Source organism: Contarinia nasturtii, unplaced genomic scaffold (assembly GCF_009176525.2).
Source record: "Contarinia nasturtii isolate CC-2019 unplaced genomic scaffold, AAFC_CNas_1.1 Cnas_scaffold_1240, whole genome shotgun sequence".
Classification (NCBI taxonomy): domain Eukaryota; kingdom Metazoa; phylum Arthropoda; class Insecta; order Diptera; family Cecidomyiidae; genus Contarinia; species Contarinia nasturtii.
Genome location: NW_022198581.1, coordinates 5812786 through 5825081, shown reverse-complemented (window position 1 = coordinate 5825081; position 12296 = coordinate 5812786). Strand labels below are relative to the sequence as shown.

Here is a 12296-nt window from a genome sequence, read left to right as displayed (position 1 = left end):
AAGTATTGACTGTATAAACGCAACCATTTGCCACAAGCCGTTTGACAGATGTCAAAATGCTGCATGCCCATACACACAATGCCATGCATGTATTATATGTTATCCCCACCAAAACTGTATTGATACATTCAAACACATTAACCGAACATAGCATACATTTGAAAATACGCCACCATAGTTTGAAAAAAACCAAGCAGTTTTATATCGAACATTTATAACGCGCGCCATTGTTAACCAAAACGACAAAAACAGCATTTTATAATAATCGCCCGTTTGGAGCATCATCCATTGAAAAAAATTCATTAAAACGAGGTAAATCATTTGCATTGTGTCCGTATTATTCGAATAAGTTAATATTTTTGTGAATATCGTGTTTGAATTGATGAATTTTGTAAAAAAATTGTGTTAGTTTTATGATGAAAATCCCGTGTAGCCTGAGTAAAAGAGCGCCATTTCTTAATACGCTGTTTAAAACGCTTGTGTTTTGCACATTTGATTTTGCCGAACAGTTAAAAAGAAGACGGAGTGAAAAATTGTTTCGCTTTTTTGCATTTTTGACGTTACTAATTATTTTCTTTCGAATTTTTAAGTAAATTTAATTTATTGCGCACAGAAAGTTATTCATTCGTTTTGTAATTTTGTGGCTAAAATTTATATTTGAACGGTGACAAGTAAGAAAGAGAAAAGAAAAAAGTTTCATCTAGTTTGTATATGAAAATAGGATACGTAATAAAATGCGCAAAAATAACGTTTGGAAAACGACGCGCTAAGTCAAACAGAATGATTTGACGATTGGTGCAACATTCATTGTAATTGTTTTCACAAAATTATGAAATTCAATAAGAATATTTCAATCATTCGAGAGATTTACATTCGTCAAATATTCTGACGTCATTTGCCACTTTTGAAAAAAAGTCTAACCTCATCTATCACAATGATACATAGCATATATTTCATTTGTCTATATCGCTTCGCTTTATGGTGATAGATAATACGTTTGTAATTGTACCAAAAAACAGTCCATCTGACTGCGGCTTCATTGTGTGTAACATTCTCAACAAACTATCAATAGCAAGTGATTCGTCATCGACTGTGAGTCAAAGCGACTGTCATTTTGACATCAAATATTCAACAAACATTAAAAGAAAATAACAAACGAACAAAGCATTATTGTGTGAAAACGTGCACTTTTGACGCTTGAACTTCTTCGATATTATTTACATGTCTTATAGATTCTTATTCGTTATTTGATTTTTTTTTTTGGTATTTTTCATTTTGCATTTTAGCTACTTGCTGATCCAAGAAATTTATTAAAAGATTACTGAACTAGTAAACATGGCAGCAGAACAAGATATTCCAACCTTTAAATGCGTTCTTGTCGGTGATGGTGGTACTGGTAAAACTACCTTTGTCAAACGTCACATGACTGGTGAATTCGAAAAGCGTTACGTCGCCACACTCGGTGTGGAGGTCCATCCACTCGTGTTTCACACAAATCGTGGTCCAATCCGCTTCAATGTCTGGGATACTGGTAAGCATCTTTCATCTCGTGAAATTCATGATCTAGACAACAATTTTTGTATTATTCTCTAAATAATGTTTGCATAATTTATCATTTGATTGTAGCCGGTCAGGAAAAATTCGGCGGTCTTCGTGATGGCTACTACATTCAAGGTCAATGCGCCGTTATTATGTTTGATGTAACATCTCGTGTTACCTACAAAAACGTACCAAATTGGCATCGGGACTTGGTGCGTGTATGCGAAAATATTCCAATTGTTTTGTGCGGCAACAAAGTCGACATCAAAGATCGAAAAGTAAAGGCCAAGAGCATCGTTTTCCACAGAAAGAAGAATCTTCAAGTAAGTTTTGCATATTTACAAGCTGCATTCCACCGGAATGCCAACATTTATGCTAATTTTCAATATGTTTTCATTTTTATTTTCATTTGAAATTCTTTAGTACTACGACATTTCGGCCAAATCAAATTACAACTTCGAGAAGCCATTCTTGTGGTTGGCCCGTAAATTGGTCGGTGATCCAAATCTAGAATTCGTCGCAATGCCTGCTCTTTTGCCGCCAGAAGTTAAAATGGACAAAGAATGGCAATTGCAAATCGAAAAGGATTTGCAAGAAGCACAGGAAACCGCATTACCCGAAGAGGATGAAGACTTGTAAACAACAGTTTGCCGTTGCGTCGTGTATACCACAGCCACAATTCAAAACGCCTTTATATTTCATTTTCATATGTTTAATAAAAACAAAATAAACACAAACACACACACACACAAAACAAAAAACAAAAAATAAAAACAATTTACCCAACAGAAAGAGAAAAAAGTGCGTCAACAACCAAATCGCCGAAAAATCAATAAAACTTACTTGAATTCTAATGCCTAACATTTCAACGTTGAGATAAGATTTAAAACATTTTGGATAAATGTGTTGCATGACAACCGATTAATTTTCTTATACCAATATTACCAAAACAATTTGCGATTTTGTTCTGTAATTCAATTGAAGTGTCACACGGGACTATACAAAATACAAGATGGAAAAAACTGTTGTTAAATCATACATTTAAAAATAAAACAATTAAACGAACTATTTTGTATCCTTTTTTTCTTACCATTTACGTTTTTAATTTTAAATTAATTAGATATCGTATGGACGAGAATGCAACATTTTCACCGTTACATTTTTGTTTTTAAGCCAAAAAAAAACCACACACACATATTTCGTTAGTTACGTTCCACAAATTGGCTGCGTCCATTGAACATACTATTAGCATAATTTTTGTTTGTATCTTTTTTAGTTCACAATAAAACTGAATTGTTTTCTAACATAAAACTAAATCGAAGCGTTTCAAAACTTTGAACTCACCTGTGATAATTAATACCATAATTAAATCTATTTCAGAGGAAAAATGCATTAAATATTTTTTTAAAAATAGAAATACAATTTATTCTTCAGATAAAATACAAAAGGAAAAACAAAACTAATGACTGAAGCTGCAATCTTCGTCGGATAACGGGCAACCATTTGGATGATTTTGATAAAACCAGCATGGTTTTTGTTTTACTTGTATTTCTTTGCCTTTTGCTTCAAATATTCGCTTTTTATCATCTAATTTGATTGGCACTCGAATTTCAACGACTCCTTGCGTCACCTGAAAGATTTGCGAGTAATTTTTAAGCAATGTTTGTAATCCGCCACATTCTGATTTTAATGCTTTCAATTTATCACGCGGAATTATTTTAGCTAAATCCATCAATGAAACTTTGCCACCGACATTCCAATCAGTTTTATAGACATCGGACAGAAAACGTTTCTTTTTCATCAATTCATTGAAAACCTTGTCAACAATTTCATTTTGTATAGTTCGATTGATTTTGGTACAATTCTGTATTTTCTCAACGTCAGACCTGGGCTGAAAGTCACTATTCCAAGTTTCCAAGGGCTGAAAGTCACAGTTACTGCGCATATTTATAAATTTTTGAATTTCATTCTCTCGATCACTCTGTTTGTCAACTGTATAAATTCGTTCGCTTCCAATTAAACAAATTCGCTTTGTACTCGGTATTTTAAGGCGGTCAATTTGTGTTTTGAAACCACAAACATTGCTAATTTCCTGTGCATAACTTAAAAAGTCCATGTACTGGCTTACTGTACTGCATCGTCGTTGAAACTTTTTACCGCTAAATTCAAATGCACAACATGGCAATAGAAAATATCGGGATTTATATGAACTTCGAGCTGAAATGACGGGAATCCATGGTGAAAGCTCATCGGAATGATTTCCAATTATCCAATCGATATCGGGAAAGAGAGAACGATCTGATGGTACAATTGCGTGTGTCTTAAGCACAGTTGTTTTTGGATATAAATCCCAAATGCCGCGTTTTCGTACATCAATGCCATATCCTTGATGACCTTCGCTTGATAAGATATACACGAGCAATCCATTGCCACATCCCAAATCTACAAATGACTGTAGCTGATTTGTGTTCATTCGACGACATTCATCTCTCCACAATAATATTAAATAGCTAGCAATTGCCACATCTTCATATACGTATTTCAATGGATCAGTATTTTCCGGCCAAATCTGTACGAGAATAGAAATGAAAATTTTTAGAATAAACATTTTACGGATTATCAAAAGAAAAAATCTTATTGTATGTTTACCTTCACCATGTTTTCACCATACTTTGCTTTCAAATCGTTGTACAACTCATTATACTCTGATGAATTGATCAGTGAATGCGATTCAACACCATCAATCGCCGATTTTTGACGGTCTTCATAGCGGTCATTCATTGATGTAATCCATTTTAATATTTTTGGAAAGAACACATTTTTAATCCAATTACTTTGCCGCGTGAAGTGGTCTGTACCATCATTTGCCGCCTTTATAACCATTTCAGATGTCAGCTCATTGTTTGAATCACTCAAATGAACTACAAATTTCTTGATAAAACCAGTTGTTTGATTTTGCAACAAGTTCAGAAAGCCAGCCTGTTTATTTCCATTATCTAAATTGGAGATGGATTAAATTTGTGATTGATCATAAGAACCACTGCAGTGTTTATCACTAAATTACCTATTATATTTATTTCGTATGTGTAACCGAAGGTTGATATATTTTTCGAAAGCAATTTATTGAGAATGATTAAAATTTGTCGGTCCTTGTTTAAATCATATTGCTGATCGTCAATTTGCTTAAATTCATCTTGAGTTTGTAGTTCGTAAATGGCTTTTTTCACATAGTCCACATCGATTTCGGTTTCGGTTCGCATTTGGATATATGCCAAAAGTTTATTTATAAATTGTCCATTTCGGTTTAGATCGGTGTTATTGGTTCGAAAAATACATATTTGTTCAGCGCCAGCCAATCGTCGATTAATAAGATGCGGTTTTATGGCGCTCAATAAAATTGCTTTCCAAAAATTATTTCGATTTTCAACGGCAGCTCTCACGATAATTTCCCATTTTACACTTTCTTCATGCGATTCCATTTTAACCGAGTTCTTTTTTTATTTGGAATTTTAAAACGTGCGACATTGTTTGCAGACTTGATTCGTTGACGTTTCAATTTGACAATATGAAAATGTCATAATCGCTGCGGTCGACATTCATTTCTGGATGCTGTGTTTTTGCTTTCAATTTGTTAAATTGAATTATTTCTATACGAAAAATTGGTGAAAAGAAAACATGGAATCAAATGGAACGAGTAAGTTTTCAGGAAAACAGTTTTTTTTGTTATACTTTGAAAATGTTTGTGATAAAGATATATGATTGAATGTTTACGTTTGATGAGCGTTATTAATGATGTTAATGTTATACATAACCTCATTTCAATTTGTTTATTTGTGCTTATAAAATATCATTTATTTTCAGCTACAGAGCCTCCAGCTAAGAAATTAAGAGGAACGAATGATATTGAGAGTAAATTAAAAAAATGATATTCCATTTTGATTTTTTTTTTTTTAATTTTTATTCTTTTGCAATTTGAAGATGCCGATGTTGAAAAAGAGCCGAGAAGCAGTACTGGAGTTCGTGTGATGAAAGAGAATCCAAAATCAAGACAATGCCCGTACTTAGATACAATAAATCGAAATCTGTTGGATTTTGATTTTGAGAAATTATGTTCCGTGTCGTTGACTCGAATCAATGTATACGCATGCCTTGTGTGCGGCAAATACTTTCAGGGTCGCGGTACAAATACTCATGCATACACACATTCAGTGGCCGATTCGCATCATGTTTTTTTGAATTTGCACAATTTGAAATTCTATTGTTTGCCGGACAATTATGAAATTATTGATTCATCACTGAACGATATCAAGTATTTGCTAAATCCAACATTCAAAAATGAAACCATTAAACAAATCGATAGTCCCGATTGTAAGCCATCACGTACAATCGATGGTACACTTTACAATCCTGGCATTGTTGGACTCAACAATATTAAATACAACGATTACTGCAATGTAATTCTACAATCACTCACACATGTGACGCCATTGCGTAATTATTTTTTACGAGAAGAAAACTACAAACATATCAAGCGTCCGCCCGGCGATTCAATTTTCAATTTGGTACAACGTTTCGGTGAATTAATGCGAAAAATGTGGAATCCACGTAATTTTAAAGCACACGTATCACCACATGAAATGCTTCAAGCAGTCGTCCTCTGGAGTAACAAACAATTTCAAATCACACAACAAGGTGATCCCATTGATTTCTTATCGTGGTTCTTGCACACAACACATCGTGCTTTACGTGGCAATAAAAATTCCGATTCGTCCATTATCAATCGATCGTTTTTGGGCCAAATGAATGTATACACGAGAAAAATTCCATCGACCGATTTGGATGACACACAAAAATCACTGACACACATAGCAACGGAAGAATATCAAGAAAAAGTCGAAGCTACAAATTTCCTGTATTTAACTTGTGATCTACCGGCACCGCCGCTTTTCATCGATGAATTCAGAGAAAACATTATTCCACAAGTAAATATAGCGTTATATTTTTGCTAAGCATTCTTATATGCAATATTTTTTTTTATAATTTTAGGTAAGCTTGTATCAATTGCTAGCAAAATTCAATGGCATTTCGGAAAAGGAATATAAAACCTACAAAGACAGTTTTATGAAGCGATTTGAAATTACCAAGCTACCACAATTTGTAATATTGTACATAAAGCGGTTCACAAAAAATACATTTTTCCTAGAGAAAAATCCAACGATTGTCAATTTTCCGATCAAGTAAGCATTGCATTAAGCACATTTACAACGCAATCGAACATATTCTATATAAGTAAAATTTTATTTTCGTTTCGCTTCGCAGAAATGTAGATTTCGGTGATATATTAACAGAAGAGAATCGTGCAAACCATAAGCATACACAATATAATCTAATTGCAAATGTTGTGCATGATGGTGAACCAAACAAAGGTACATATCGTGTGCACATTTTACAAAAATCGACTGGTCAATGGTATGAAATGCAAGATTTGCACGTAACAAATATCTTACCGCAAATGATTACACTCACCGAAGCTTACATTCAAATCTATGAGCTGCAGACTGACGCTGAGAAAATGGAGCATTAACATTTTGGAATATTCAAAATATTTGTGACAGTTTCATAAGTTTTCATCATATAAATAAATAAAATTTTAAACAGTTTTCTGGTTTCAAAGAGAAAATAGTTGATGTTTATTATAATTATAATTTTGACATCGTATTTTGAGATCTTGAATGATATTTCCTAATTTATAAATTAATTAATTAAAGTGAAAAATTATTCGGTTATGAAGTTCCTTTTGCTGAAATGGTGCTATGTGATGGATTTATTTATTCATCGATCGGTTCGACCGTTTCCGTTGCTTCAATTTCCTTGATTGCTTGTTTCCTAGAATGAAGATAAATTTTTAATATATTATGATTTCTGTATGGAATGAATATATAACAAAAAAGCATACAATTCTTCCAACACTCGTGATAAGTGATTCCAAGTTTGTAAAGCATCTTTGCAGTACTTGTATCGTTGCTCATACGAACGTGTGATGTCAATAGCACGTCTAGAAAGCAGATTTAAAAAAAAAATATAATATTTGAAAATGCTATTTTATCCGATAATATTCTTACAAGTAAAATTCAAAAAACGCCACTGCAAATTGTTTTCCATTGTTCGATATTTCTTCCAACGTTGTAACATTTTTCATCTGAAATTGGGCAGATCGTTGTTTCCCTGAAGTCTCGCTACTATCCGAACCACTTGACGATGCAACTCTACCTCTTTTGGTTTCAATATTCTCTAAAATTGCTTGCCTAAAAATGAACGAAAAATAGAATTTTTATAAAACATTAATCCACAACATCGATAAACTTACATTTCAACAATCCAGCCTGATGAGATTCCTTTTTTGATGAAATTGATAGCATAATTTGCGGTTGGGACTGCATCTTTTGTCTTTGTCAGTTGGCTATAAAAGAGGAAAATGTATTAAATTTTATATTTAAATTTGAAATTTCTTGTAAATCTTACAATTTGACGTTATACAGCAACACAATAAATGCTTGTAATGTATTTGAAAGTTGTGTAGATGGTGGCGAACGTTTTAGCGGTGGTAGTCGTTTGCATATTTCGCTGTCGGTGTCCGTTGAACTCTGAAGAAATAATAAAATATTTAAAATTTTAACTTTTATTTTCTAAATAAAGAAAAAACAACCATATTGAGTCTTTAAGCTCCAGACATTTTAACGTTATTTGAGCGGCAAACGTGATGTGATGAGATGTGATGCGATGAGTTATAATGGTTAACTTTTACTGATGCTTCATATATTGTGACAGAAATATTTTGCAGAGCGCAGCAGCAGTGATAGTTGGGAAACGCAGCCAACTTCGGGGCACCGTTACACACGTTTCACCGAAAATGTCAATGCGGTGGTGGCGGCGACAGTGACGGCGGGCGTTCGTAAACGCTTGTGTACGATAACGAAAGCATCACAGCTAGTTGTGGGAGAGAGCCAGATATAGAAAAGAAAGATCAACAGAGAAATGCCTGTGTAAAGTGAGTGAGTGTGTATGTATGTAATTAAGTGTGCGGTACTTGGTATCAGTGTGTTGGCTTTAGCTATTTAAACAAAATAGATGTTTTTTTATTTTAAATTCAGTTCAAAATTTTTAAGTTTTGTTGGTTGTTTATTTTTTTCGCAATTTACACGAGAAAAGTAATTAGAAGCTCGTTTTGCTTTATATTTGTGTGACGGTCAGTATATATTAATTTGTATTTATTTAAATTAGTTCACTTTCCAATTCCAATACCGTCCGCATTTATTCGGTCTTTTGGCAAGCATTACATTTTCCCATCCAAATTATTCTCTTTAAAAGTTTGAATGTGATAGATATTTTAATATAATCAATAAAACCGAATCGATCTCACATTGTTCATTCGATTGTATTCGTTGTGAGTTCGAAGGGAGTGTTTGTGTGTGTTTTATTTCAATTTATTTTTTTTTCTTCTTTCGTTCAAGAATACATTGTCACTAAAACAGTTGTTTTGGATCTTATTTCAGGCCAACCGTGTTACAATAAAATTAAAACGTGATTAGCTGTAGAATAAGGTGTACGTGCATTCCTGTTCTTTCCCGATATTTCCATAATATTTAGCATAATTAGTGATGGCAATCAAACCCGGCATAGCTAGAAAATCATCAAATAAAAATCCACCGTTTTTTAGCCATGAATTTGTGATACAGAATCATGCGGATATAGTATCCTGTGTAGCAATGGTTTTTGTCGTGGGACTTATGTTACCTGTAAGTACTATCATTATTCATTATCTAAATTGCAGTTGTTGTTTACCAAATAATGTAAAATGTTGATTGATGAATTGTAAATTTCAACCACAAATCGAAAAATAATTTCAATCGTATCAATTTGGAATGGAAAAGATCGTTGGGTGTTGGAGCGCGATTTCGATATAAATTCGTTCAAAAATTCGTATCAAAGTCGATCATGTACATCATTCCATACAACAAATGCTACACGTCAGCTTTGAATACGTATACAATTGTCAAATTGGTAGATACACGGCTATGCATTTGGTTCCGCCGTTGCTGCCACTATAAGCTGTGTTCATTCATTATCGGTGTCTCTCTTTTCCTTGTACGATTTTTCATTTTGCCAACAAATTCATATTTGGCATCTGAAATGTGTTTACATCACCAAGTGTGCTCATCGTAGTGAAAATGGAATTTCCACATCGGCGACAGTGGCAACCAAATGCATCAATATATACATATAATAATTTCATTTTTATAACAGAACCAATGCGACGAAAGCGAAAAGAATATCATTCGAATTGCGATTTTTTTCTTTTTCTTTCTTTCTTTTTGTATTCAACATATAGCGGTTGTTCCTACGTAAATAGTAGTGGTTTTTATGCCACGTTTAAACATAACCTTATTATATGTAGTTTTGCGATCACCAACTATGACAGCAGCACACAGTACACGCATCTACACGCATCAAGTGAATGTTTGTCTGTATGTCGTTGTTGGTGTGATGTCTTTCTTAAAATGAATACGAAAGCGACTTTTACGTGTCGCGTCTGTGCGTCTTCACCATTGTGCTGACGTATTGACTAATGATTGCTTATGACGACACTTCGAAACGCATGCTACCGTCTTCGTTCACTGACACTGGAAAACCGGTAGTTTAAATTACATTTCTTTTTATCATAAGAAAAACCAATGCTTTTAAATTCCCTCTGAAATGATACGAAACTCTTGTGGGAATTGTTTCGCTCACAATAATTGTGAGGTCAACAATTTTTCAATTTTAAAATTCTGAAGAAAAATCATTAATCAAGAAATGTTGATTTATTTTTTTATTCAAAGGCAACTGCTCCAATGGCCAGCATTTTTGTTGCATTGCACCATAATGTAACGGGAGCGGAACCAAGCCATGAAAATCCCAGGTAAACTATTATAAAAATGATTTTCTTCCTCAAAATGACTTTTCAACGATATTTTCTTCTCTTTTCATGTCTGGTTCAGAGGATTACCATTTTCTTATGAATCAGGATGGAAGGATTGGTGTTGTGTTTTCTTTTATACATTAATTTGTATTATAATGCACGCGCTATTGCAGGAATATTTGATTGAGGTAAATCCCATATCGTCTAACAGTCAATGGCTTTCAATAATATGGTGATAAAATTGTATTTTTTTTATTTTGCAGAAAATTTCAAAGAAATTGCATTTATCAAAGTTTAAACTGGCTCGATTCAATGACTCATGTCAGTTGTTGGTGTTCTATTTGATTTCGTGCGTATGGGGACTGGATGTCATTATACGCGAAGGATATTTTAGCCAATTGTCATTATTATGGGATCAATTTCCAGAGCATCCAATGATTTTCCTCCACAAATTATTCTTCATCATTCAATTGGCCTACTATTTCCACATGTTGCCTGAACTTTATTTGCAAAAAGTGAAAAAAGAAGATCAACAATCAAAAATCATTCATGCAATTTGTAGTTTTTCATTCATTGCTCTCGCCTATTTCATGGGTTTCCAACGTATTGCATTAGCATTGCTCACTCTGCATTATGCTAATGAAGTAGTATCGCACATTTTCCAATTGATCGACATTTTTGATCGTGATGAAAAGCTCACCAAATTACACTATATCAACCATTCAATTTTCATTGTAACACGTTTCGGTTCAACGCTATTGGCTCTATTCACATTATACTATGGCATCGAAAGCAGCGCTAAAACGACGTTCGCACTAACCGCTGTTATGGGATTGCAAGGATTTTTAATATTCCAATTTTTCAACAATATTTTACGCGCCAAAAGTGAAAAATTAGTCGAAAAGAATTTATTAAGAAAACGTAATGCTGCAACCAATGCCAAGACAACAACAAGCGGTGAAAAATCAAAGAAAGACCGAAAAAAGGAAAGCGACTTACCGGAAGCTGATCAAAATGCAAACTCGGGCCGACACCATGAATTGAAAAAACTGAAATAAAAACAACAAATAAACAATGCTACCGAATATAATAACAGAAGAAAATGCTACGAATGATGTTTTAAATGGTTTAAATGTTAATGAATCTGTGTGTGAATATGATATGTATGTTTGAGAGAGCATGTGTGCCAATGTTTGATTAGAACACAAATTTACGATGAAGAATGTGTCCATCCTGCATATTTCATTTATATGCATATATGCACTTATTAAATGGTTCAATTAGGCAATCGATTTATATATACAATCTATATACATATATAGATGAAAAAACAAAATCAATCAAAACACAAAAAATAAAATTACCGAATTATAAATATAAAGAAAGAAAGTATATAGTATATACATCATAAAAACAATTCAAAATAACAAATTTTACATTTGTTTTCTAATTTTTACTTTTGTTCCGGCATAACAATTTCTTGATAAAATTGAATACTTTTGTATTAGATTTAACTAATTGTTGTTAAAACTAAATCAAATACTTTCTTTTGTATATTCAATATTGAGACTAAATTCACAAACAAATCAAATTCAAATTTTATAAACAAAATTCAAGACTTTTCAGTGTTGTTTATTTGTGTTTTTCGTCCACACAGGAAAAAAAACTAAACATATTTAAGAATGTTTTATTATTCATATTCGTTGGGGTCTCGTTATAAAAGCGTTTACATTCGTAGAGGCTCTACGGCATTTTCATTTCATTTTTTTTTACATTGAAGTAAATCATTTTTGTTTAA

General features: G+C 33.0%; 5 protein-coding genes across 10 annotated transcripts; 3 read left to right on the top strand and 2 right to left on the bottom strand.

Annotated features, from left to right (window-relative positions):
- Positions 1-135: 135 nt before the first annotated feature.
- LOC116345456 (GTP-binding nuclear protein Ran) lies at positions 136-2607 on the top strand. 3 transcript variants are annotated; one of them, XM_031774857.1, is made up of 4 exons: positions 136-312; positions 1287-1531; positions 1627-1862; positions 1963-2607. In XM_031774857.1, the coding sequence occupies exons 2-4, from the start codon at positions 1336-1338 to the stop codon at positions 2176-2178; spliced, it is 648 nt and encodes a 215-aa protein (XP_031630717.1). In that variant the 5' UTR covers positions 136-312; positions 1287-1335; the 3' UTR covers positions 2179-2607. The 3 variants fall into 3 exon arrangements, with proteins under 3 accessions (XP_031630717.1, XP_031630718.1, XP_031630719.1); XM_031774858.1 differs by lacking the exon at positions 136-312 and adding an exon at positions 657-671; XM_031774859.1 differs by lacking the exon at positions 136-312 and adding an exon at positions 1078-1092.
- Positions 2608-2936: 329 nt separating this feature from the next.
- LOC116344988 (probable tRNA (uracil-O(2)-)-methyltransferase) lies at positions 2937-5128 on the bottom strand. The gene is made up of 3 exons (XM_031773922.1): positions 4604-5128; positions 4189-4535; positions 2937-4108 (listed from the first exon to the last, which is right to left on the bottom strand). Exons 1-3 carry the CDS (start codon positions 5016-5018, stop codon positions 2999-3001), a joined length of 1872 nt encoding a protein of 623 aa, XP_031629782.1. The 5' UTR covers positions 5019-5128; the 3' UTR covers positions 2937-2998.
- On the top strand, positions 4921-7219 carry LOC116344989 (U4/U6.U5 tri-snRNP-associated protein 2). 2 transcript variants are annotated; one of them, XM_031773924.1, is made up of 5 exons: positions 4921-5233; positions 5407-5448; positions 5518-6521; positions 6586-6776; positions 6859-7219. In XM_031773924.1, exons 1-5 carry the CDS (start codon positions 5215-5217, stop codon positions 7121-7123), a joined length of 1521 nt encoding a protein of 506 aa, XP_031629784.1. In that variant the 5' UTR covers positions 4921-5214; the 3' UTR covers positions 7124-7219. The 2 variants fall into 2 exon arrangements, with proteins under 2 accessions (XP_031629784.1, XP_031629783.1); XM_031773923.1 differs by having other exon boundaries at positions 5401-5448.
- LOC116344991 lies at positions 7198-8379 on the bottom strand. The gene is made up of 6 exons (XM_031773929.1): positions 8246-8379; positions 8062-8183; positions 7907-7999; positions 7662-7844; positions 7496-7594; positions 7198-7425 (listed from the first exon to the last, which is right to left on the bottom strand). Exons 1-6 carry the CDS (start codon positions 8246-8248, stop codon positions 7368-7370), a joined length of 558 nt encoding a protein of 185 aa, XP_031629789.1. The 5' UTR covers positions 8249-8379; the 3' UTR covers positions 7198-7367.
- Positions 8380-8484: 105 nt separating this feature from the next.
- Positions 8485-11896, top strand: LOC116344990 (translocating chain-associated membrane protein 1). 3 transcript variants are annotated; one of them, XM_031773928.1, is made up of 5 exons: positions 8485-8587; positions 9093-9335; positions 10419-10498; positions 10578-10686; positions 10762-11896. In XM_031773928.1, the coding sequence occupies exons 2-5, from the start codon at positions 9198-9200 to the stop codon at positions 11554-11556; spliced, it is 1122 nt and encodes a 373-aa protein (XP_031629788.1). In that variant the 5' UTR covers positions 8485-8587; positions 9093-9197; the 3' UTR covers positions 11557-11896. The 3 variants fall into 3 exon arrangements, with proteins under 3 accessions (XP_031629788.1, XP_031629785.1, XP_031629786.1); XM_031773925.1 differs by lacking the exon at positions 8485-8587 and adding an exon at positions 8640-8785; XM_031773926.1 differs by lacking the exon at positions 8485-8587 and adding an exon at positions 8876-9006.
- The last annotated feature ends 400 nt before the right edge of the window (positions 11897-12296 follow it).

Bases quoted from the DNA above. Each gene is read 5' to 3' on its own strand.
- LOC116344989 (XM_031773923.1), top strand. The intron at 5,449-5,517 runs GTAAATTAAAAA...TGCAATTTGAAG, and splicing joins AGGAACGAATGATATTGAGA to ATGCCGATGTTGAAAAAGAG. The intron at 6,522-6,585 runs GTAAATATAGCG...TTATAATTTTAG, and splicing joins GAGAAAACATTATTCCACAA to GTAAGCTTGTATCAATTGCT.
- LOC116345456 (XM_031774857.1), top strand. From the start codon at position 1,336: ATGGCAGCAGAACAAGATATTCCAACCTTTAAATGCGTTCTTGTCGGT. The intron at 1,532-1,626 runs GTAAGCATCTTT...ATTTGATTGTAG, and splicing joins CTTCAATGTCTGGGATACTG to CCGGTCAGGAAAAATTCGGC. The intron at 1,863-1,962 runs GTAAGTTTTGCA...GAAATTCTTTAG, and splicing joins ACAGAAAGAAGAATCTTCAA to TACTACGACATTTCGGCCAA.
- LOC116344990 (XM_031773928.1), top strand. From the start codon at position 9,198: ATGGCAATCAAACCCGGCATAGCTAGAAAATCATCAAATAAAAATCCA. The intron at 9,336-10,418 runs GTAAGTACTATC...TTTTATTCAAAG, and splicing joins TCGTGGGACTTATGTTACCT to GCAACTGCTCCAATGGCCAG. The intron at 10,499-10,577 runs GTAAACTATTAT...TGTCTGGTTCAG, and splicing joins CCAAGCCATGAAAATCCCAG to AGGATTACCATTTTCTTATG.
- LOC116344991 (XM_031773929.1), bottom strand. The intron at 8,000-8,061 runs GTAAGATTTACA...CCTCTTTTATAG, and splicing joins TTGCTGTATAACGTCAAATT to CCAACTGACAAAGACAAAAG. The intron at 7,595-7,661 runs GTAAGAATATTA...TCTGCTTTCTAG, and splicing joins GCGTTTTTTGAATTTTACTT to ACGTGCTATTGACATCACAC.
- LOC116344988 (XM_031773922.1), bottom strand. From the start codon at position 5,018: ATGGAATCGCATGAAGAAAGTGTAAAATGGGAAATTATCGTGAGAGCT. The intron at 4,536-4,603 runs GTAATTTAGTGA...TCTCCAATTTAG, and splicing joins ATACGAAATAAATATAATAG to ATAATGGAAATAAACAGGCT. The intron at 4,109-4,188 runs GTAAACATACAA...ATTCTCGTACAG, and splicing joins ATGGTGAAAACATGGTGAAG to ATTTGGCCGGAAAATACTGA.